Source organism: Oncorhynchus nerka, linkage group LG19 (genome assembly GCF_034236695.1).
Source record: "Oncorhynchus nerka isolate Pitt River linkage group LG19, Oner_Uvic_2.0, whole genome shotgun sequence".
In the NCBI taxonomy this organism is placed as follows: Eukaryota; Metazoa; Chordata; class Actinopteri; order Salmoniformes; family Salmonidae; genus Oncorhynchus; species Oncorhynchus nerka.
In genome coordinates this window covers 26496367-26520711 of record NC_088414.1, presented here as the reverse complement: position 1 = coordinate 26520711, position 24345 = coordinate 26496367, and the positions used below count along the sequence as shown (strand labels likewise).

General features: G+C 41.3%; 3 protein-coding genes across 3 annotated transcripts; 2 read left to right on the top strand and 1 right to left on the bottom strand.

Annotated features, from left to right (window-relative positions):
• Nucleotides 1-366: 366 nt before the first annotated feature.
• On the top strand, nucleotides 367-5277 carry loxa (lysyl oxidase a). The gene is made up of 7 exons (XM_029620615.2): nucleotides 367-1263; nucleotides 1413-1521; nucleotides 1936-2067; nucleotides 2787-2940; nucleotides 3446-3541; nucleotides 3699-3814; nucleotides 4086-5277. Exons 1-7 carry the CDS (start codon nucleotides 627-629, stop codon nucleotides 4090-4092), a joined length of 1251 nt encoding a protein of 416 aa, XP_029476475.1. The 5' UTR covers nucleotides 367-626; the 3' UTR covers nucleotides 4093-5277.
• Nucleotides 5278-5360: 83 nt separating this feature from the next.
• On the top strand, nucleotides 5361-9347 carry LOC115101262 (sorting nexin-24-like). The gene is made up of 7 exons (XM_029620616.1): nucleotides 5361-5661; nucleotides 6125-6208; nucleotides 6485-6589; nucleotides 6733-6827; nucleotides 6961-6990; nucleotides 7169-7233; nucleotides 7533-9347. Exons 1-7 carry the CDS (start codon nucleotides 5593-5595, stop codon nucleotides 7601-7603), a joined length of 519 nt encoding a protein of 172 aa, XP_029476476.1. The 5' UTR covers nucleotides 5361-5592; the 3' UTR covers nucleotides 7604-9347.
• Nucleotides 9348-9449: 102 nt separating this feature from the next.
• Nucleotides 9450-24283, bottom strand: ggcx (gamma-glutamyl carboxylase). The gene is made up of 15 exons (XM_029620611.2): nucleotides 24020-24283; nucleotides 21042-21281; nucleotides 20664-20822; nucleotides 20140-20305; nucleotides 19924-20002; nucleotides 19690-19796; nucleotides 17302-17465; nucleotides 13768-14069; nucleotides 13193-13324; nucleotides 12538-12689; nucleotides 12270-12439; nucleotides 12020-12150; nucleotides 11665-11812; nucleotides 11364-11565; nucleotides 9450-11186 (listed from the first exon to the last, which is right to left on the bottom strand). Exons 1-15 carry the CDS (start codon nucleotides 24051-24053, stop codon nucleotides 11033-11035), a joined length of 2340 nt encoding a protein of 779 aa, XP_029476471.2. The 5' UTR covers nucleotides 24054-24283; the 3' UTR covers nucleotides 9450-11032.
• Between the last annotated feature and the right edge of the window lie 62 nt (nucleotides 24284-24345).

The window sequence follows — 24345 nt, the reverse complement described above, 5'->3', positions numbered from 1 at the left end:
ATGTGCTTTTGCAAGCCCTAAGCAGTCATTAGCAAAGTCCACACATCAGTGATTCTACCTTGATGACCAAGGTGACATAGGGCTTATTTTACTAACTGAGGGACCTGTTGAAAATGTTTCATATAGAAATATTTGTAATTTAACTGGTTAGTTAGTTAACATGTTTAGTTTGTAGGCTACACATCTGAAACTCATGTTAATTACACCGCACATGCCTGACAGTTATAATAACGTGCAAGAAAAACATAACACATGGTTTTATATTATCAAATTCTGGAGTAGACCCATTAAGAGGGTCGGCGTCAAGTAGCCTATCCATCCAGTTGTTACATGAGCACCATGCCATTCTGGGCTTGTCTAACAACGGAATTAGAAACTTCATGTGTTCAACTCCTCCTCCTCCCCACTCTTAGCGCATCTGCTAGACTCTGGACAGAACGACGTGAGGTTGCGTGGAGAACATAGCAATACTGGTGCAGGTTTTTCAGCATTTAATGTAGTGTAAATTAGACTTACTTTGAAAAGTCATTGAATGTACCTTATTTTCAACGGGAAAATGATATACCACATAAAGTAAAATATTAGTAATTATCAGTCATAACCTATTTAGTTGAATTAGTTGTATTATGGGAGTGCGTTCATTTGTCACGCTTTATGCGTGTGCGCACGTATGTTTATTCGTTTGCATACTGCAAACTGTCCAATCTCAGCGGAATCCACCAGAGACAAGGCCAGGAAATAACCAAGCCGCAGGTACATTACGACAGACAATACAATGGGCGCACAATGGTAAAGTTTTTAGCCTTCTGAGTCACGGCTCGGAATATCGACCACCAAAGCAAAGAGGCGCCGATAAAGAGCAAGTCCAAGAGAGACCTGTCACCATCATTAGCGATGGGGAAGCCAACAAACCCTCTGATTCATCGAGACCGCTTCCCTCATCTATTCACACAGTGTCCGGCGCAGGAGCGCGCCCGCGCTGGATACCACCTCGAGTTTCAAGGCCCCCTAGGGGACAGGGGCACCAGCAACAGGATGCCCATCCAAGTGGCCTTGCAGAAACGAAGGCAAATGGCACGACGAATGGGACACAGGACAACCCGTCCCCATCGCCGAGAAGAGAAGACATGATGGCAGGAGATGATCCTTACAACCCATACAAGACCTCAGATTCAGATAATCCTTACTACAATTACTATGACGTGTACGAGAGTCCCAGGCGCAGAGAGAGACCTGGATATGGCACAGGGTACCATCAGAACGGTAAGAATGGTTGAATTGGTTGGAATTTGAGATGCATTTGCTGCAGAATTATTTTCCCAGTACATGTAGCTTTAAAAAGATACATTCTGTGTTATTGTTTTTCTTCATATAACATTAACTTGTGATTAAGACAAATAAATATCCTCTAGGTCTGCCTGATCTTGTGCCAGATGCATACTACATTCAAGCCTCTGCATATGTCCAGAGAGTTCCTATGTACAACCTCCGATGTGCAAATGAAGAGAACTGCTTGTCAAGGTAATATTGGAACAAACACTACAGATTTAAAGAGAAAGTTATTGTCCAACAACTTCATTTGTGTGAGTCAGATTGTGTGAGTTGTAACTCTTGAGCGTTTGTGGTTTAAGGTTGCCCTAAATAGAATCCTGCTGCCAGTTGTAAGTGTCGACTGGTAGAATTCAACAAACCATTTAAACGCTCCTCAGTTTACATGGAGAAATCATCACTAGTCAAACGGGTAAACTCATTATCAAAACTAACGCAAACAACCATATCCTTCTCGAAAGGAATCACTACTCGCTGTACCAAACCTTTCCCATAAATGTAAGACCAAACACTTTATTTAAAAGAAGGTATTTGGATTATAAATGCACTCTATTCAATTCTGTGTCCAAAGTGTATTCAGTTTGTGATTTTGTGTTGGTGTGGCAGTTCAGCCCACAGAGCAAGAGACTATGACACCCGCATGCTTCTGAGGTTCCCACAACGTGTGAAGAACCAGGGGACGGCTGACTTCCTGCCAAGCAGACCGCGCTACTCCTGGGAATGGCACAGTTGTCACCAGTGAGTCTCTCCCAGTCTGTCTATATGACTTTCCACCTATGTCCAGATCTGTATGTTTCTCTGTCTCTATCTGCCAGTTACACAAACACTGTATCGTTTGTGCTGTTCTTTCTTTTTCCTTCTCTGTCTTACAGAGTAGATTAATGTCCTTCTATTGATCATTAACATACTGGTCTCATCAGACTCATTGGTCTGTCAAATATAGCATTGCAACATTTTATGGTAATGTATTTGACTCCAATTTCCACTTCAAAATATTTGACTCCAAAACACAACTTGTACTGCACCTGAGAAATGTGATTCTGGATGTGTAGCCAGAACCTTCAGAGAGAGATGTCTATAACCTGTATACATTCAAAATATGCAAGTTCTCTTGATTCCATAGACGCCTGCATTTCACATTACCTCAGCCCATAGCTATGCTCTGAAGTAAGTCACATAATGTACTAACATCAAGTATGGGGTACATTTGGCAGAGTTCCAGTTAACATATTGACTTACATCCTGTAGTTGGTTTTTGGACAACTGATTTGTAAGTCTCAGTCTCATTGACTGGATCTTGACCTGAAACCTTAAAAAAATGCATTCCTCAGCATTGGAACAACATGTTTTAATTTTTCTACAGTGCATGTTTGATTGAATGCCAGCCAAAGTGATGACCAAGTTATTGAATCAGTTATTTTACACTGATCAACCTCCATTGTCCTGATTCTCTCCAGACATTACCACAGCATGGACGAGTTCAGCCACTATGACCTGCTGGATTCCGGTGGGAGGAGTGTGGCTGAGGGACACAAGGCCAGCTTCTGCCTGGAGGACAGCTCCTGTGACTACGGCTACTACAGACGCTTTGCTTGCACCTCACACACCCAGGTTACCAACACAACCCTTGTGGCTTTATGTCATGTTGACAATCCGACCCCAGGAAGACTAGCTGTCACCATTGCCCTCGGCTAATGGGGATCCGAATAAAAAAATTAATCATAAATGTCCAACCATGGATGATTTTCCTGCTTTATCTCATCTCTCAACTAATAACTGGACATTGCCAATTGTACTCTTCTTGTATGTCTAGATTGTATAACTAGTTGTTTAGTACCAGGGTATGATGTCCAGCAAAACATGCAGTTAAATACTCTGCAGGGTTGGGGTCAATTCCATTTAAGTTCCAGTCAATTCAGAAAGTAAACCAAATTCCAATTCCACATGTTCCTCATTTAAAATAATTTAACATAAATGGAATTGGAATTTCAATGTTCTTCTTGAAAATTACTGGAATTGAAATGGAATTGACCCCTACCCTGATACTCTGTAATGGAATGTAGGTGCTTCTTACTGTTGTCTAATCAGAGGTTTCATGTTGCTCCTTTGGTTATAGGGCCTTAGTCCAGGATGTTATGATACCTATAACGCAGACATCGACTGCCAGTGGATTGATATTACAGATGTGAAACCTGGGAACTATGTCCTGAAGGTTTGTCACAAAAACAGATGACATTATTGGCACTTTGTAGCTGAACACTGTGTCACACATTCCCATACCATCTCTTAAGAAGAATTTCTGTTGTGTTTATGAAACGCTATGAAACATTTGTACTTCTACCCTTTATTTTGCTATTTTTGAGTTTTAGATCAGTGTGAACCCCAGCTATCAGGTTCCAGAGTCTGACTACAGCAACAACATTGTGCGCTGTGAGGTCCGCTATACTGGCAACTACGCCTATGTGTCAGGATGTCACGTCTCACAGTGAGTCTTGAAATCCCTCATCTCATTTTGCATACCATTGTGCATGTTTTTTTATAGTAGGAGTCGGGAGTAGGAGTAGGTCTAGGAAACCAGCCCAACTTTCAACACATGATTACTCAGCATCTTATTCACTGTAGTGTGCCAGACAGTAATCCTTTATAAACTTATTGTGACCATCTAATAATCAGAACTCACATTACAGGAAATATTATGCTGTGTGTTTTGATGTATGTGCTGTATGTGATGAAATTCTTTATTATTTTCTTCTCAGCTATTAAGAGGGGGATGTCACTCTCCAAACCACTGAGAAGCAATTCTGTGAAAACTCCATAGCAGAAAATGACAGAAAATTTGTGGTTAAAGCACACACGGATAACTGCAATTATGTAAAAATGGCCATACTCTTACCAAATTGACAGTTGACCAATTTTTCCGGTTAATGTAAAAAAAAAACTCTGAGGTACATTTTATTCCTAAATTAAGCATGTTTTTGTAAAGCCATTCTGTATGTTCAATGAGGAGGTAATAAAATATGGATCTAATTACTTGATAGGTTTAGAATTAAAAGTATAGCCTCTATATTACATAGCCTATAGTTGGTTTTAAAAGGTCTAAACCAAATACATTGAATTTCAGATGTTAAAACCCCACCAAAATTCGAAATGGCTTGTTTTTTACATATCAATTACAATATTCAGCACCACATTGTATGGAATCCATCTTCAGCTTGCTTAAAAAGCACAAAATGTAGCGCATGGTGAGATACCATTTTTTTTTAACCATGGCATATTTCCCTCATCGTTGTATGTGTTTTACGTCCAACATATCATCACTTTAATCCACTCTTTCTATAATTATTCACATTTGCTTGCTATAGCTTGTATGTTTACAACTCAAGTTCAAGGTCACTTTAGATGTTTTAAATTACATTAAAGGGTTTGAAAATTGGTATATATTAGCAATACACAGATCAGTTTTTTTGTAGGCCCAGGAATCAACTTCCAAAAATGAAATTTTGCATGAAATGAGTTATCAAATGGAAAAAACATTCTCTCAGTCCCATTGCAAAATGTGTAGAATTGCAGAAAACTTTCTTTAAAACTGCAACATTTTCTCTACGCCCCATGGCAAAATGTGTAGAATTGCAGGAATTTAACTCTAAAATGTATCCTCTGTCAAGAGGTGGGCCACTAAAATGTTTTGCTCACAAGTTGCCCATCCCTGAGTAAAAGTATTTCCCATATAGTACTGGATACTGTACATACTGTGCCTGTGCTCTGAACCAAATATTCAAACAGAATTAGGATTCATTTGTTTTGTGAAATGCTTTTACTTATGGTTAGTCTGCGAGCTATCTCTTTTGTCCTGTTTTGTTTGATATTTATGCAATGAAAAAGCTCATATAACTGCACCGTTTTGATGTATTCCAGGAAATCTACTTGAATAAATCATTGTGACATTCATTGTGATTTTGTTTTCTTATTTAAACCATCGAAATATATTGTAGCTGGTTTTCACACAGTTGATTAATTTGAGATACAAATTATGTTGGTAAATTGATTAATGAGGCTCGCGGTCGTAATACCTCTCCACCCAAGTAGAGAGCAGCAGTGTGAGTTTATTGTACTTCCATACGCTACAGTCAAAACAAGAAGAAGAATCCATTTCAACGAAATTTAACTAGCTAGCTAGCTGGCTCCCAAAATTTCCATATGTGTTTGCAAGTTCATATATATCTCGGGGCTTCATGCATTTAGTGTTGGAGTTGTTTTTCCAAAATGCATAACGTCAGGATTTTCATTCCATCGTTCCGTTCAGAGGACAATCCGATTGAGAAAGGGTACACGGTAAGAGATCTTGAATGTCCTCTGCACCAGTAACGTTAAGCCTGTGCAAAAACCGCAGAACCACAATCATAGCATTGCAGGTTTGCAACACATGGTTGAAAACAAACCAAGAGTATCTTAGCTACTTCAATTTGGACAATGTTAGCTACTATCAAGGCAAACTTGACGTGACTAGAGTGGGAGTAAAGAAGACCCCGGTTGAGAGCGATCCATTCTAGGAATTTTGACCAGCGACCTTAAAAACCGATTTTGACTGGTAGTCCTGACAGGGTGTGAAACTCCCGACCGTTTCATTTTGATAACAAAGTCACGAAAGAGCCGTTTTGTCCAACTAGCTTATTGTTTTAAATGGCTATGACTGTCAAATGTGAATTTGTTCAAATCAGGGTCATGTCTTTCAGCCTGTACGTTCACATTTATTTAACATTTCCTAACCATGACTGTGGTTCTTTTTCATCTCCAGGTCTTTAAAATCGACGTGCTAATGAATGGCAGACAGCATACAGTGAAGAAGCGCTACAGTGAATTTCATCATCTCCATAAAATAGTGAGTTTTTGTGTACCATCGATTATTTTCTGTCACGGCCATGCAAAAGACTGACTAACTATTCTTGGTGCAAGAACAGAGCCCACTTTACTTTCTAAACATATATTGTACTCTGCAACATCCTGAGCCATCATTGTCAATGATATTGTAAGGCTGGTCTAGGTTTGTGGGGTGATAATTAGTGGAATGGGCTTGAGCTAGGCTTTGAAAGACTCCTCTACCCTCATCCACAGATTGCCCTGTGACCATGCTCAATTTGATATTTTCTTCTTTCAGCTGAAGAAGAGTATGACGCCTCCTGAGATACCCTCTAAGCATGTACGGAACTGGATTCCCAAAGTTCTGGAGCAGAGAAGACATGGTCTGGAACTATATCTACAGGTAATGAGAATACAACCACAGGGCTACACTGACTAGATATTCTGAATCCACACACTCTCAGTCTTTTGTATTAATAGGACCACTGACCTTTTTTCCCTGACTACCATTTTGCTTTTGTTTTTCTTGTGTCCGTTATTCCACAGACTATAATTATGGAGAATGAAGTTCTCCCAAAGATATTCCTGGATTTCCTCAACATCCGCCACTTTCCCTCACTGACAAAAACGGAAAGTTGTGGGTGAGTTTTTATACAATGTGCCCTATAAAAGTGAGGCTACTTTTATAACATCTCATCTGGGGAGGAAAATAGTTCCTCTATATAATATCCCCAAACTGATTTTCTATCTTGCATTATTTTTCTTTCTTTAAAGGTCATTTGAAACTGAATCTGAAGAGGCAAGGTTTGTTAAGTGATTTTATGTTGATTAGATTTGTAGTAGTGAATGTGTTGTAGGCTAACTTCAAAGTATAATGTCAAAATGCAAGTTCAGATTGCTAACTATTCTGAATAATTTTGTCAGAACATTGGCTTTATTAGACTTGTGAAACTTCTCCTTCTCCTCTCTGGTCTCTCTCTAGTAAACTGACCCACCAACCAGCAATGCTCTACCATAGAGACCCCTACATGCTCCCGTCCTCCCACGGTAACATATCTTTACACATCTTCAGGCTGCCCATGAATATACATTCAATATGGTTGCAATATTAAAGATCTATTTTGTCATATTTTAATCAAGTCAAGTTTATTTGTCATATGCACCGGATACACAATGCTTCCCCTCAATAATGCAACAAATAAGAATATTTAAAAAAATTAATACAATATGTAAATAGAAGCTCATTCGAATACAAATGTATCTTGTAAATACAATAATCATTTGAAGCGGGAATGTAATATTGTATAGAACAAATCAGTTTTACTTTGCTTTTTTTCTCCCCATAGATACATTTTCAAATGTTGTCATAGAAGGAGTGATACATGGAATATTCTTCCCAGACCTTCAACCAAGGTAGAGTTACTGTATACCAGCTTGGAGGACTTACTAGTAACTCCATGAAGATTAAGAAATGAACAGCTTGTATGAGTCAATTTTGTAAACATTCTAATAGTTGTGTGTTTATGATATAATATTTTGTGGTTTGTTTCTGTGTTAATGGATATCTTGATAATATTTGAGATGAAACGACTCAAAGAACTGCATTTTCTGAATGATTGTTATTGAAAGATGAACACTGTCGTGATGTTATGACAACATTTAAGATAATGCATATATTCAGCCTCATGGACCCACAGGCTGTATCCATCTACTAATGGTCTTTCACTCAAATTAAGGTGAGACCTTGACGTTTTACACGGTGAAATAACATTACTAGGTCAAACACTTAACTCTAATATATTAGCTATGAATTAATGAAGGGCAACCGATCAAACATTTCAAACATGTGATTAAAAAGCTGAAATATATAAAAAGGGAAACTGAACTTGTACTGTCAGTGTAATAAGATGTCTTATGTTGGTCTGCCTTATCTCAACTTTGAGTGTGTGTCCCTTTTTTATTTGAAAGAAGATCAATGTGGTTCATTGTTGCTCTTTTTGAATGTGGGACTGCTGCTGTAAACTGTACAGGGCCATTTACACGCCAGTCAGTTTTGATCCAATTTAAAGTGACTGACGCCGTACAGATCTGAACTCCTCGTGATGCTGTAGTGTTCCACATATGGTAATGCTGTGTGTGTAATTGATAAGCCTCATACCCAGCTGATGCTTTTTCGTAGTAAGTCCAGCTTAGTTGGTCTGACATTACTTTGCGCTTGTCATTCATTAGACAATTATGGATGGCTAATAATATAGACACTCTGAAAGACATGAGGATGGTCTGGACTTTCTATTGACTAGAGTTCTCTGCCATCCTTGATATTTCTATCCGATGTGGTCTCTGAATTGAGACCGGGTGAACATTAACACACTTAAAGCTAGAATCCTTTATTAAAACAGTGGTAATACTGGATCTGTTTCAGTAAAAAGCTGAGGGATGGGGCAGGAGAAATGTTGCCACTCTCAAATTCATAGACAGAGCTATGGATGCAAGGACTGACCATCTTTGATATCAGCATTCGTTTTAACTATATTTTGAGGATAGTTTGTTTACATTTACAAACATTGGATTAAAACAAGTTTATATTTTGGGTTCTGATGGGTACGGCTGTCAGGCATTTTTAAGTTGTATTTTTCAAGAATGAGTTGGTATGTAAGGGATAAACGCCAACTTTCAGTACATTACCTTGGAAATAATGGATGATGCAGTCCCTTCGAGGTTCATTCTTCCAGGGTAATGTACAGAACGGAGGCGTTTACTCCACTTATACCACAATTGCCAAAGAAAACAATACTAAAGCACACATTTTCTAGGTAAAAAATAGCATGTTTGAGTATATTTTCATTTTGATGTGTGATTTCACCTGGTAATAACTAAGGATTCTCGCTTTAAAGTAGAGGATTTTTCATTTGTTAAATGAGAAGTAAACTTGGGTTAGTTGAGCAGTCATGTATAGAACTGTCCACTTCAACTGAGATAAAATCATGCCTGTGTTGACAAATCCAGCCATTTTTGTTTTGGTATCTACTTTGTATATGTATGTCCTGTACAGTGTGCCATGACACCCGACCAGTAATGATACTGTAGCACTTTAGGCAGAGCAGTGATCTGTAAAGTATCATGATTAAGACTGATGGCAATAAAGCATGACATTTCCTTCATGGTTTCTTTTTTTCTCAAATAATTTCCCCCATGTTTTAAGGTTTACAAAATCTGAAACATGCATGGTCATGACCTTTTAAGTTCAAACACTGAGAATGCAATTTATTTCATGTTCAGGCTCTTTATTTGAAAAGTACCAACTGCATTTTGGAATGCAAATGGTGACAATGTTTAACAATGTACATCATTTGGCCTGAAAGTAAAGCTACAGGTAAGAGCCAAAATAATGAAAACTCAAGTAAATGAGGGATACAAAGTATATTGAAAGCAGGGGCTTTCACACAGGTGTGGTTCCTGAGTTAATTAAGCAAAAATTATCTCATGTATCAAAATGCTGGGCAGGCTATTTTGGTTACCGTGGCTATGCCCCCATCCACAGGATATGAGTGATCACCAACTGGTTTGAGGAGCATGACATTTATGTAAACCATATTCCATGGCCATCTCTGTCACCAAATCTCAACCCAGTTGAACACTTGAAGATTCTGGAGCAGTGCCAGAGACATTGTTTTCCACCACCATCAACAACTTCTCGAAGAATGGAGTCACCGCCCTCCAACATGAGTTCCAGACGCATGTAGAATCTATGCCACGGTGCATTGAATCGGTTCTAGTTTGTGGTGGCCCAACACCCCATTAACCTATAGGGGTCAAAGGATACTTTTGTGATTTGATTTGGCCTTACTGCCATTAGCCCATACAAACACAATGAATAACAGATTCACTACATGGAACAACTTTCCCAAATAAAACTCTAAAAGGAAGTTTGTTCTGAAGGGTCTATCCTATATCTGAGAGATCTAAAAATCAGGAAACATTTTATGGGATGTACTTAACCCCTTATTTGTCACTGAACAGTCTTCATATATACTGCACATCCATATTCTTTCTACTGGTACCGGGGGACCTTCAGATGAGTCTTCTGAGCGACATGTACGTGAGAGTCTCAACTTAACACAGAGGGGTCATATTAGTGTGTGTAGCCCAAACTAGTCAGACGCCACAGACAGAAGTCCCAAGACTCGTGTGAGAATGTTTCAGGATGTCTCATGGTCTGAAAAACACTGCTCTAACGCTGTCACCTGGATGCGGTGGCTTGAGACACAACAAAATCTCTAGCTTAAACTGACACATTTTTATGGAGATTTTTTATTATGCTAATTAGATTTCAGCAGGGGCACGGACATCGACCTTAGGGGGGTTTTCCTTTATTTTGGCAGTTACCTGTAGCATATAAAGTTGATCACTTTTCCCAACTGGAGTCAGTCTAAAAAAAGTGACCTCATTAAAAAGTTAGGGATAGAAAAAAACATACATTTTGTGAAGGTGCATGATGGATTTTCAATTATAATACTTATGGCAATATCAAAATAAGACCAAAAAGAACAATGTGATCTTGAACAACCTAGGAATGTATTTTCAGTTAAACTGCAAGATCAGTCATAAGACAAATCAATCAGAAACATGCCCCTGCATAATTTCAAACATATTTTCAAATACAATGCAGCCTTTACCCCACCTCTCCCCAAACAATTAAAGTAATTTCTCTTTCATATTTCCAAAATGTTCAAAACCATTCAAATTAAAATCCTTTGTTTGATTACTGGGTTGGTGTACCCAGTGTAGTAACAATCTAGCGCCTTCTGTTATTCAAGCATTCACGTAAAAATTATTTTACACACTCCTAGAGCTCATCGTGGCCCACTTCATCCTTGAGGTCCTGGCTGGCCTCAGTCTCTGGTTCCTTCATGTTTGCGAAGGCCACTTCCCTGGTCAGCTGCTCCAGAGGAGGGAGGCCCACCGCCAGGTTACGCATTGCAATGGCTGTCATCAGGAACCTACAACACAGAGCATGATATACTCAAACACGTGTGCCTTATATTTAGTCTATGACATTTACTCCTACAAAGCGAATGTCTACGTTAAACCAAGCCACTGCAGGATACACGTGGAAACTGGAGGAATCACATGGTTGTCATGAGTTTTGGTAGTTGCACTGAAAACACAACACTCACGCTCGACGCAACATGTAGTACTTTTTCACAGTAAACCGGTTCAGCCTTTCGCACACATTGGCTTCTCTGCGCTTCTTTACTTCTTTCATCCTCCGCTGTCGCCGTAGGAATAGCTGAACAACGGGATCCATCACATTGGCTTCTGACCCCTCATTTTCTCCAGTGATGAGCGACTGGAGCTCTGGAGGGAGGGGTTCCGTTTCTGTGGGGCGAAACGCAGTGTTGGCTCATCACTGCCATTAAGTGTGTTGGTTCCTGTTGTATGTGTTAATTCCTGCCATGTGTATATTTAGGACCTGACCTGTTCCGTTGCGGACCCTCTCCTGCAGTTCAAACAGCTTAGTGAAGTTCCTCTGTAGCGCTGCCTCTGTGGTGTTGACGTAGATGTACATGTAGCAGGACGGCCCCTCAGACACTGTGTACACCTTATGGTAGGCCCCAGCAGGAAGCTGCACACACACACACACACACACACACACACACACACACACACACACACAAATGAGTACTCCTAGCCACACCATGGCAACTGGAATGTGAACATTATGTTTAACAGTAAGTTTCAGCCCATGATAATGACTACAGTACAGCTGTCATCCAGGTGAAGGGTGTCATTACAGGCTGGCTGAAGCAGGTAGGTTGAAGAGGGATCATACCTGCTTCTGCTCTCCAGGTTGAAGCGTGTAGTTCTTCTTCTCATCCACTATCTCAACATTCAGCTGGCCCTGCAGCACCTGAACACTGGTGTTGCCCAGGTCCTCACTGACATAGTTCTCTAGAAGGAGACCTAAAGGAAAAAATAACCAACACATACACGAGCTAGATTGAAATGGACGTTGAATGATGAATCAGTGATCACCATATGAAATATTCTCAATTGAAGACAATCAGGGAGAGACCCCAAACCTGGGAAGTCTGCGATGAAGACTATCTCTGTCTGGTTGTCCAACGAGCCCTCGATCTCCTGGAACTTGGTCCTCCAGGGAGAGAGGTCCACCAGCAGAGGCATGAGCCAGGGATTTGGACGGAATGGTGACCAGTCTGCCTTCACAATGTTCACACGGGGGTCAAAGATACTAATGGATGGAAAGAGAATTCAAGACCAAACTGTACAGCGAATAACATTTCTATCTATGTGGAGGATGTAAAAGATCACAAAAAGGCTATGTAGTACCGTTGTTGGAAGCGTTCATTGATGGACACCCAGATGTCAAAGTAAATCTCTGGATCAGAGATGTTGTAGTGAGGCAGGTGGCGGCTCAGGCAGGTGGCGTACTGCTTCAGCATGTCCCCATGGTCCTTCCACCGCCGACTCTGAGTGAACACCTACAGGTGCGCCACAGAACAATTTCACTTTGCTTCACCTTTATGGAACCAGTCATACCACCTTTAAAAGTTTTGCAGTATGAAGTACTCAGATCCTCCTTCTCCCAGATATTGTCACAGATACGTTTATTCAATTATAAGATGTAAATATACAATCAATTTTTTCTATTAAAGGTTTGATACATTTTAAGTCAATTAATGAACATTACGAGCCACCCCCATTCCCAATATGTTAGGTTTTCTGAACAACTATTCCCGGCGTGTTCATATCGCTAATGTCCTACTGTATGTAGGCTTATGATGAAGTTCTGTATGCTGTAGTTAATTTAAAGTGGGACCAAACACGCTTTTATTGCTTAGTTGGAATGTTGAATGGTTAATATAATCGACTATCCCTAATGTCACATTCCCCATGTCTCCCAAAGGTCCTCCCTTTTTCCACATGCTTTCTAACCCTTCCTATGAGTCGGATTCTATATTTGATATATTGTTCAATGGCTCACCCCAGGGTTGAGGTATCCGACATCTCCTGTTTTTCCATCTTTGTAGGTGATCTTGACATGCTGGTGGGATCGGGAGTGAACCATCATATCCCAGGAGTACCCATACAGGCCATTGGTCCAGTTGTTATAGCCCTAGGTCAAAAAGAAAAAAGATAGACATATTTGTAAAAAATAAAAATAAGTATAAGGAATATCAAATGTTACAGTATTATATAACTTTTTTTGCCAATCAATCACAAAACTGCATTCCAGATCAGGACAGCAAGATGTATGGACCAGTATTTACTAATGCAAAGCCGCTTTCCACACCCCTCTGCAACCCCCACCGTTCTGCTGACTCAAGCTAGTTTACACTACTGTTTACTGCAGACTGATAGCAGTGTTGACACTGATTGAGCAATTATTCTGGTAATCCGTAGTGTTGGGAAATAACTTTAGCTGACAGCCGTACACCCAGTGACTCACAACTGACATTTAAATCAAGGTATTCAAATCAAATGCCGCTGATTTCTTGATTCAAGACATGGAAAGGATTAGAAGAAGTGTAAACTCATCTTCCATTTCTACAGGAGTACCTGTGTGATGAAGTGAGAGTAAGGCAGGAAGAACTGTTCAGCCAGGTACAGAATGGTGAACAGGGTTGCCAGCTTGTGTTTAAACCGTGTTTTGGAGGCCTTGGGGGCAGGGGACAAGTCCTGTAGTCCCGTAGATGTGTGCTGGGTCACTGGGTAAACACAAGAGGTGCTGGGCTGTGGGGGAGGAGACGTGAGCGGCAGCACGGGCCTGAGGATCTCCGGGAAGCGGGCAAAAAAGTGCCTGGGCCAGTCGGGGTAGCAGAAGAGAGGACTCGTGGCCAGCATAGTGTAGGCAAACATACCTGGAGATAAAATATAGGAAAATAGTAGCATTTGTGATCAATAGGGGGTTATAGATTAATTTAAATAGTGGATCATTATAGAAAAGATTGCTTTGAAAATGCTCTCTGGGCCACAGGAGTCTGCATGCATTATGTTGCCCTCAGTACAAGCGAAAATGAATCTTATTTCCTTATCAATGGAATCCTTTATTGATAATGGGAAATGAAAGGGGGATACCTAGTGTGGTGGTTGATTTCTTTACTATCAAATGAGGGGAGACAAACTTATCACACAAGTCAGAGTTCTACTTAAACTAAATCTTTAATCACTTATTAATAAGGAAGCAGGTCAATACAACACACACATTTATTCACTGCTTTAGCACACTCTGCCAACCCGGATGTCCTAGCCTTGTCTGAATTCTCATCACTGTCAAACGCTCTCTAAAACACTTCAGCGAGCAGGAGTTTCTAATCGACCTGGCCCGGGTATCCTGGAAGGATATTGACCTCATTCCGTCGGTAGAAGATGCCTGGTTATTCTTTGAAAGTGATTTCCTCAATCTTAAATAAGCGTGCCCCATTAAAAAAAAATGTAAAACCAGGAACAGATATACCCCTTGGTTCACTTCAGACCCGACTGCCCTTGACCAGCACAAAAACATCCTGTGGCGTACAGCATTAGCATCGAACAGCCCCCGCGATATGCAACTTTTCAGGGAAGTCAGGAATCAATACACACAGTTAGGAAAGCAAAGGCTTTCAAACAGAAATGTGCATCCTGCATCAAACTCCAAAAAGTTCTGGGACACTGTAAAGTCCATGGAGAATAAGAGCACCTCCTCCCAGCTGCCCATTGCACTGAGGCTAGGAAACACTGTCACCACCAATAAATCCACAATATTTGAGAATTTCAAAAATAATCTTTCTACGGCTGGCCATGCTTTCCACCTGGCCACCCATACCCTGGTCAACAGCCCTGCACCCCCCACAGCAACACGCCCAAGCCTCCCCATTTCTCCTTCACTCAAATCCAGATAGCTGATGTTCTGAAAGAGCTGCAAAATCTTGACCCCTACAAATCAGCATGGCTAGACAATCTGGACCTTTATATAAAGTTGATCTTTCTCTAAAATTATCAGTCGAAATTGTTGCAACCCCTATTACTAGCCTGTTCAACCTCTCTTTCATATCATCTGAGATCCCCGAAGATTGGAAAGCTTCCGCAGTCATCCAACTCTTCAAAGGGGGTGACACTCTAGACCCAAACTGCTACAGACCTTTATCTATCCTACCCTGCCTTACTAAGGTCTTCGAAAGCCAAGTTAACAAACAGATCACCGACCATTTCGAATCCCACCATACCTTCTCGCTACGCAATCTGGCTTCCGAGCTGGTCATGGGTGCACCTCTGCCACGCTCAAGGTCCTAAACGATATCATAACCGCCATCGATAAGAGACAACACTGCAGCTGTATTCATCGACCTGGCCAAGGCTTTCGACTCTGTCAATCACCACATTCTTATCGGCAGACTCAACAGCCTTGGTTTCTCAAATGACTTCCTCGCCTGGTTCACCAACTACTTCTCAGACAGAGTTTGGTGTGTCAAATCGGAGGGCCTGTTGTCCGGACCTCTGGCAGTCTCTATGGGGGTGCCACAGGGTTAAATTCTCAGGCCGACTCTTCTCTGTATACATCAATGATGTTTCTCTTGCTGCTGGTAATTCTCTGATCCACCTCTACGCAGACGACACCATTCTGTATACTTCTGGCCCTTCTTTGGACACTGTTAACTAACCTCCAGACGAGCTTTAATGCCATACAACTCTCCTTGCGTGGCCTCCAACTGCTCTTAAATCCAAGTAAAACTAAATGCATGCTCTTCAACCGATCGCTTCCCGCACATGCCCTCCCATGCAGCATCACTACTCTGGACGGTTCTGACTTAGGTATTTGTAGTTGTCCACAAATTCTAGGTGTCTGGTTAGACTGTAAACTGTCATTTACAAAATAGCTCCAACACTACTCAGCAAATTGGATGCAGTGTATCACAGTGCCATCTGTTTTGTCACCAACGCCCCATATACTGCTCCTTTGCACCCCAGTAACTCCACTTGCACATTCATCTTCTGCACATCTATCACTCCAGTGTTTAATTGCTAAATTGTAATTATTTTGCCACTATGGCCTATTTATTGCCTTACCTCCCTTATCTTACCTCATTTGCACACACTGTATATAGACTTTTTCCCCCTATTGTGTTATTGACTGTATGTTTGTTTATTCCATGTGTAACTCTGTGTTTTTGTTTGTGTCGCACTGCTTTGCTTTATCTTGGCCAGGTCGCTGTTGTAAATGAGAGCTTGTTCTCAACTAGCCTACCTGGTTAAATAAAGGTCAAATAAAAAAACAAATAAATAAAACAAAGTGAATCGATTGAGTGCTCTACGATAATGATGGCTGGTCAACGATTCACGGTGAGAGCCCCGAGACAAAAGTACAAAAGGTATTTTATAGCCAAGATACACCCCTTTCAACCTACATGACAAACAACAGATATATAGAATGGGTCACAAGGGTAAGATTTGTATGAAAGATACTGTCTGCTATGTATTATAGGTACTGCTGTGTTAACGGTTTTCATTGTATAGACCAGTGTCTGGCCCTCTGACTCCAAACTGGAACCATCTCTCCCTGGTATGGAACAGAAACATTAACTCATGCTCTGGAATGCTCTTTGGTTTTTAAAACACATCGTAAATCTCCTGTCAGTGTTATCTCCTAGAGGCCCATACTTAGTAGAACACACACCCAATAGTTAACAAAATACTCTTATTCTGTTGGATAAAACAAACATTTGATGCAATAAAATCTTGCACTCACACTAGTCAGTTGTACAACTGAATGCGTCTTCTACATTTAACCCAACCCCTCTGAATCAGAGAGGTGCAGGGGCTGCCATAATCGACATCCACGTCTTCGGCGCCCGGGAAACAGTGGGTTTACGGCTTTGCTCAGGGGCAGAATGACAGATTTTTACCTTGTCAGCTCGGGGATTCAATCCAGTAACCATTCGGTTACTGGCCCAATGTTCCAACCACTAGGCTACCTGCACCACAATTACAAGCAACTATTCAAAATGGGACATCATCCCAGAGTACAATGGACTCTATATACAAAGTGTTGAATTTTGTAACTTCTGTAATTGAGTAACATTTGATATTCTCATTATGATGACTGAAAAGACTCACCGATGCTGAAGAGTTGAGAGTTCATGCAGTGGAAGTAGCTGACAAAGAAAATGCCAAAAGGGCGTGTGACATCGAAAAACAGCAGATAGCCGGCAGACAGGTCCAGACAAAGACCACCTCCATGGACCACCAGCAGACTCACCATTTCATTAGGCAGAATCATCCTGTGGGACAGACGCAAAGGGTAAGAAATCCATACAATCCCACATGGGGCAGTTTTATATAAGCTTTTCCAAAATATGAGGGCGCATGGCCCTCAATACATCTGTATTGAAGTCTGACAAATACCATATGTGTGGTCCAGTGTGGGTCAGCTAGTAGAGCATGGCTAGGGCCAGGCGTTTTAGTTATATTTTGTGAGGGTTTTCTTTGACACTATTACCCCAGTATTATCCACTAGGTTTGCTGCAGGCAGAAAATCCTTGGAAATTCTCTTTAATTGACACAAGCTATCTCCAATCAATCATTCAATGTCTGGTTGTGCGTCCTAAACCAGGGGAAGAGTGGCATACGAATCTTAATTGCACAAAGCCTACTATTTGGCAGGGACTACTATTTGTAGATCAGTGATTCTACACCTCACTTTGCTCAAGCGGATCCTTTCTGTTACGTTTCCCAGTTTCTGTGTTGTGGGTTTGTGTATATGTATATTTCAGGGAATGGCTTCCTGGATTCCCCCAAGCAGCTGATTGGTCGGCACCATTGCAGATTGGAGCTCTGACCCCACCCTCTCCGTCAGGAGATACAGCTGTCTGCAATTACCAACTCCTTCTGCAGCTTAAAAAGCCTGTGTTCCATTTAGGAGAAAGAGAGCTTCTTGGATGTTCTGTGTTGGTTGTTGTTAAGAGACAGTTTTGTTGGAAGTATTTTGTAGCCGCTACTTCTGAGGTGTGTGCGCCAATAGGACTCAGTGTTTTTCATTATTGAAATTGTTCACTTTAAGTTTGTATTATTCTGTTTCATTTGTTCCCAGGGGGGAAGGCACCTTGGGAGTGCTTAGGCAAGAGGCCTGCGGGCATACATATACCCGTAGTATGTACTCAGTCTGTGCACACTAGGTAAGACCTGGGCGGACCACCCCCTTGTATTTTGGTTAGCGCGCGTTAAGAATAGGTAAGTAGTGGGTAGGAGGAGAGGGGGCTCTAACTTTCTTTGGGTTCCATCCAGACTCTTTTCTCCACATTACCGTGTTAATGGAAATAAATTCCCTGTAAACGGTAATATTCTCTGTCATCCTTACCCGCACCTACAATCCCATACCTCTTTCACTCCACAGGGAGTTGAGTTGTAGCGGGGTGTTGCGTTCCCTCCACCAAGAGGCGTGCGTAACAGACTCAATCCCTGATCGGAGGTTATAAAAGTGGGGCAATTAGTACAGCTAAAAAGGGGGCTATGAATCCAACCAGAAAATATAAATTCCATATCAGAATATCGCTTTAAAAAAGTTTTAAAGTATGCCAATACCCCACTGGGGCACTCTTTGCAGACATTATATTCTACAAAACCTGCAATTTAGCATTTGATTAAGAATGCTTCTACCATTGACGGTTGTGGAGGATATAGCGACAGTCTCATCCTTACGTAATAACAAGCCAACATCAATCAACAAAAATAATTCACAATGTATTCGTTTTCAGTTCTTAACATATGGGTTTGATAGGGGAAAATGTTGACTATTTAAAGAACATAAATGTCTAGCCTATTTTTATTAGTTATAGAAATAACCCAACTTCTCCAACTCTTGAATGCAGTGTATGGAGATACGCTTCTCATACTCTACAAAGCGCGTGTGAATGCGCAGTGACTCAGAATAATATTGACACTTGAATAGTTCAAGTAAATATACTATATTAGCTAGAATAACGAACGTCTTCACCCAGTTCTCCTTGGAAATATGAACACATCAGTCTTGTCAGTGGATTCGTCCGTTATTGTGGAGACGCTTTGGGTTTTTTAACCATTCTGCGCCTCCGTTCTGTATGTGTGTTACTGAATGCACACATTTTGGGATTGTCTACTTTTTTGAGTGTTGGCGCTTGGAAAAGCCATATCCTCAGCATTTGTTTTTTCTATAGTGAATAATACAGGCAAAACAATTGTAAGTCTACATTTTCTCAAATTAATTGTTAGCTGGTCTATGAATGCACACTTGACAATTTACAGGTTGTGTGACAAGTTGCCTTATTGGCCTCTTGAGGTCAAATGATGGTAATGCAGGGTAGAAAGAGAAAAAACACCTGGACCTAAGCATGGCACTTGCAACACCAGAGTGGTGGGTTAAATTCCCACGAGACACCAGTACGAAAAATATGCACTCACTACTGTAAGTTGCTCTAGATAAAATCGTCTGCTAAATTACTAAAATGTCATTAAAAAATGTTAACTAACCTGAAAGGGTCAAAAAGCCAATGGTGTGCCAAGTATGACATGGAATATCCCTCTACCCAGTCTGCATCCAGTTTCTTGATTCCAGCAATGAAGTATACTATAAAAATCTACCAAGGAAAAAGATTGAGGACACTACTATAATATATCTTTAAAGTTTATCAGGCACATGTTAAGGCAGATACCCTTGATATAGTAAAGTTTCTATGAACTCAATAGAAAGAATTTGGCACAGACCTGAAACCTCAGAAGAGTGTAGTTCCAAAGTGGCACTTGGGAATTCTTTTTTTGGGGATTACGTAATCCATCTATTGACCTGAAAATAATAATATACTGCATGTACTTAAATGCATGCATACACTCAGGCAAACACACACACATATTAAATCAACCAAATATATTATACGTTTAAGAAATGTATAGTAATGGTTTCATAAAAGTTCTGCAACTCACCAGTATCTGTTGGCGTCCATGAATGTGAGCTGGAAGCCAATGAGTCCGTAGAGGTAAGAGTGGTTGTTCCATGCTGTTTTGTCCAAAAAGAAGATGTACCAGTACGTGGATATGAACATGAGACAGGAAAGGCGGTAGAAACAGCCCAACATGATTCCCACAGCACCTATAAAAAGAGACCATTTAAAAAAATGTATTTAACTAGGCAAGTCAGTTAAGAATCAAATTCTTATTTACAATGACGGCCTACCCCGGCCAAACCCTAACGACACTGGGCCAGTTGTGCGCCGCCCTATGGGACTCCCAATCACGGCTGGTTGTGATACAGCCTGGAATCGTACCAGGGTCTGTAGTGACACCTCTAACACTGAGGTGCAGTGCCTTAGACCACTGTGCCACTCGGTCTAAGGCACTTTTCAGCACACATTGAAAAGATGAAAGCATATTAACACTATCACATAAACCTGCACAAAGGAGACAACATACAGCAGCTGTTCCAATCACTGACTCAGAACTTGACCTACCAAAGAGCATCACCACATAGACCAGGTACATATAATCAAGAGGCAGCGGCTGCAGGAAGCTGAAGAGAGGGAAGCGGCACACGGGAGCCCCATCCAGGTACTTGTAGTCCAGGTGGCTAAGGCCTCGCTCCTGTGTAATGTCTATAGCCATTATCATGCCTGGGGGACAGAGACAGGGGAAGACACACAGAAGATGAGAACAACGAGAGAGATTGCACAAGACTACATTGACCTGACCGCCAGCAGATGATTTGACTTGCATATGAAACTCAACATCTCAATGTGATTAATTCAATTCTCAGGCACAAATGAAAATGCCAGACCCTGCAGCCATTTTGACCAAGGGTAACTAATCTTAGTGGAGATGACAGAGCTCACCAAACAGGAAGCGAAAAATGCCCAGAGAAGCAGGGTCAGTGGGGCGGTTTAGGAGACACACCAAGCGATGCCAGGAGGACAGGTCCTCCTTCTCAAACCCAAACAGCCGTTTCATCATGCTCTCAGTCTCCACTGCCCTCTCTACTGCTGGTACTGTCTCCTTGTCCATGGTGCCTTCTCCCTCATCACTGCTCCCAGACAAGTCTCCCTGTCCTGAGGACTGCTCAATGAAAGGAGCACCTAAGAGAGAATGGGAAAATATGCATACCAATTCACACTTCAGAGAAACACCTTAACCCTATGGTTCACAAGAATGCCATGGGTATGTGTGCAGTATTTATGCCACAATGTACAATAAGTCATTAGGAACTAGATGTTCCTGATTATATGCTGATGTGTATATTGCAATTCAATCACGGTGATACATTGATTATCTAGTCAGCAGATCCAACCCGCTTACTTACAGCTGCACTAGGGACGGAAAGCATATGCCTGTGTATATTAAGACACCGTGGAGCTGGTGTGAGATATGGTTCGGAAAACGTACCTCAATCCAGAGACTAAAATGTGTTGTACCGCAAATTGTCCCATTATCCTAACTGTTAAACTGAAGAGATTGAACGACTGGGCATTGTAGTCATCATGCTAGGCAGCAGAAGCCACATCAGCCATTTTGAATGGCAGTGTCAGCCAATCAAATGATGTCCTGGATTATTGATATTTTATTTTATTTGATAAATGTGTGGGGGGGGGGGGGCTTCACCTTTTTTGTATTCACAGGAATATCCCTGTATTGATGTGTAATATTGTTATTGTTGCAATACAAAAATGATGGAAATGTATATACAGTGGGGAGAACAAGTATTTGATACACTGACGATTTTGCAGGTTTTCCCTACTTACAAAGCATGTAGAGGTCTGTAATTCTTATCATAGGTACACTTCAACTGTGAGAGACGGAATCTAAAACAAAAATTCAGAAAATCACATTGTATGATTTTTTTAAGTAATTAATTAGCATTTTATTGCATGACACAAGTATTTGATCACCTACCAACCAGTAAGAATTCCAGCTCTCCCAGACCTGTTAGTTTTTCTTTAAGAAGCCTTTCTGTTCTCCACTCATTACCTGTATTAACTGCACCTGTTTGAACTCGTTACCTGTATAAAAGACACCTGTCAACACAATCCAACGCCAACCTTTCCACAAAGGCCAACACCAGAGAGGGTGTAAGGACATCAGGGATAAAATTGTAGACCTGCACAAGGCTGGGATAGGCTACAGGACAATAGGCAAGTAGCTTGGTGAGAAGGCAACAACTGTTGGTGCAATTATTAGAAAATGGAAGAAGTTCAAGATGACGGTCAATCACCCTCGGTCTGGGGCTCCATGCAAGATCTCACCTCGTGGGGCATCAAAGATCATGAGGAAGGTGAGGGATCAGCCCAGAACTACACTGCAGGACCTGATCAATGACCTGAAGAGAGCTGGGACTACAGTCTCAAAGAAAACCATTAGTGTAACACTACGCCGTCATGGATTAAAATCCTGCAGCGCACGCAAGGTCCCCCTGCTCAAGCCAGCGCATGTCCAGGCCCGTCTGAAGTTTGCCAATGACCATCTGGATGATCCAGAGGAGGAATGGGAGAAGGTCATGTGGTCTGAGGACGAAAATATAGCTTTTTGGTCTAAACTCCACTCGCCGTGTTTGGAGGAAGAAGGATGAGTACAACCCCAAGAACACCATCCCAACCGTGAAGCATGGAGGTGGAAACATCATTCTTTGGGGATGCTTTTCTGCAAAGGGCACAGGACGACTGCACCGTATTGATGGGAGGATGGATGGGGCCGTGTATCGTGAGATCTTGGCCAACAACCTCCTTCCCTCAGTAAGAGCATTGAAGATGGGTCGTGGCTGGGTCTTCCAGCATGACAATGACCCGAAACGCACAGCCAGGGCAACTAAGGAGTGGCTCCATAAGAAGCATCTCAAGGTCCTGGAGTGGCCTAGCCAGTCTCCAGACCTGAACCCAATAGAACATCTTTGGAGGGAGCTGAAAGTCCGTATTGCCCAGCGACAGCCCCGAAACCTGAAGGATCTGGAGAAGGTCTGTATAGAGGAGTGGGCCAAAATCCCTGCTGCAGTGTGTGCAAACATGGTCAAGAACTACAGGAAACATAAGATCTCTGTAATTGCAAACACAGGTTTCTGTACCAAATATTAAATTCTGCTTTTCTGATGTATCATACTTATGTCATGCAAATGAATTGCTTAAAAATCATACAATGTGATTTTCTGGATTTTTGTTTTAGATTCCGTCTCTCACAGTTGAAGTGTACCATGATAAAAATGACAGACCTCTACATGCTTTGTAAGTAGGAAACACTGCCGAGTTTGCAGGTTATCAAATACTTTTTCTCCCCACTGTATATGTTCAACGCAATTTGCCATTCTGGCTGAGGTTGCCACTGCTTGCTAGCATAAGAAGGAAAACGGTAGTTTATTTAAACGAATAGTTGTTCAATCTTATTGGTGTAACAGTTGGGATAATGGGACAATTCGGAGTACAAGGCATTTCTCATCTATGGATTGAGGTACGTTTTCTCTTTTCCAAGCAGGCTCCTTTGTCTTTTTAATTTATTTTATTTCACCTTTTATTTAAGCAGGTAAGGTAGTTGAGAACAAGTTTATTTACAATTGCGACCTGGTCAAGATAAAGCAAAGCAGTGCGACAGAGTTACACATGGCATAAACAAGTTTACAATCAATAACACAATAGAAAAAGTCTATATACAGTGTGTGCAAATGGTGTGAGGTAGACAATAAATAGTCTTAATATACACAAGAATGCTGTCCGACCCTAGCGCAGCTTGAAAGCAAGCGGTTCGGGCATGCTGACTACTATAGACCCTGTAACAATTTACTGAGCTGATCAATGGTTACAAAACAACAACAATGCTGTCCCTTGTTACGTACCTGCATTAGCATTGTCGCACGCCCCTGCTTCCATGCTTCCAACTCGGTTATGCAAAAAATATATATATACTATTTGGACAGCGATGTCACCCTAATAGTACAATTTCCCCTCCTTGTCCCTACCCCAATGAGATATTCAACACACGTAACCCGTTGGGTACGTGTCAGTCCGTGTACTAGCCTAAGGAAGGTTGTCTGGAAAATCGACAGGGAACCTGAAACAGTGCTCAGTCTATTGGTTGTTTTTTCCACGAGACAAACTACACCTTTTGGCAATCCGGAAATTGTATGCCCCCAGCGGTTGGGATGAGAATAACCTAATGTAG

What these genes read in the sequence shown, in the direction of transcription:
- ggcx (XM_029620611.2), bottom strand. Translation starts at nt 24,053, where the DNA reads ATGGAAGCAGGGGCGTGCGACAATGCTAATGCAG. An exon ending in ACACTCTTCTGAGGTTTCAG is followed by an intron (nt 19,797 to 19,923) that starts GTCTGTGCCAAA and finishes TTTCCTTGGTAG; the next exon opens with ATTTTTATAGTATACTTCAT. An exon ending in TCGGATACCTCAACCCTGGG is followed by an intron (nt 12,690 to 13,192) that starts GTGAGCCATTGA and finishes GCGCACCTGTAG; the next exon opens with GTGTTCACTCAGAGTCGGCG.
- loxa (XM_029620615.2), top strand. Translation starts at nt 627, where the DNA reads ATGGGAGTGCGTTCATTTGTCACGCTTTATGCGTGTGCGCACGTATGT. An exon ending in GAAGAGAACTGCTTGTCAAG is followed by an intron (nt 1,522 to 1,935) that starts GTAATATTGGAA and finishes TTGGTGTGGCAG; the next exon opens with TTCAGCCCACAGAGCAAGAG. An exon ending in CTGGGAACTATGTCCTGAAG is followed by an intron (nt 3,542 to 3,698) that starts GTTTGTCACAAA and finishes TTTGAGTTTTAG; the next exon opens with ATCAGTGTGAACCCCAGCTA.
- LOC115101262 (XM_029620616.1), top strand. Translation starts at nt 5,593, where the DNA reads ATGCATAACGTCAGGATTTTCATTCCATCGTTCCGTTCAGAGGACAAT. An exon ending in TTCATCATCTCCATAAAATA is followed by an intron (nt 6,209 to 6,484) that starts GTGAGTTTTTGT and finishes TTCTTCTTTCAG; the next exon opens with CTGAAGAAGAGTATGACGCC. An exon ending in GTCTGGAACTATATCTACAG is followed by an intron (nt 6,590 to 6,732) that starts GTAATGAGAATA and finishes GTTATTCCACAG; the next exon opens with ACTATAATTATGGAGAATGA.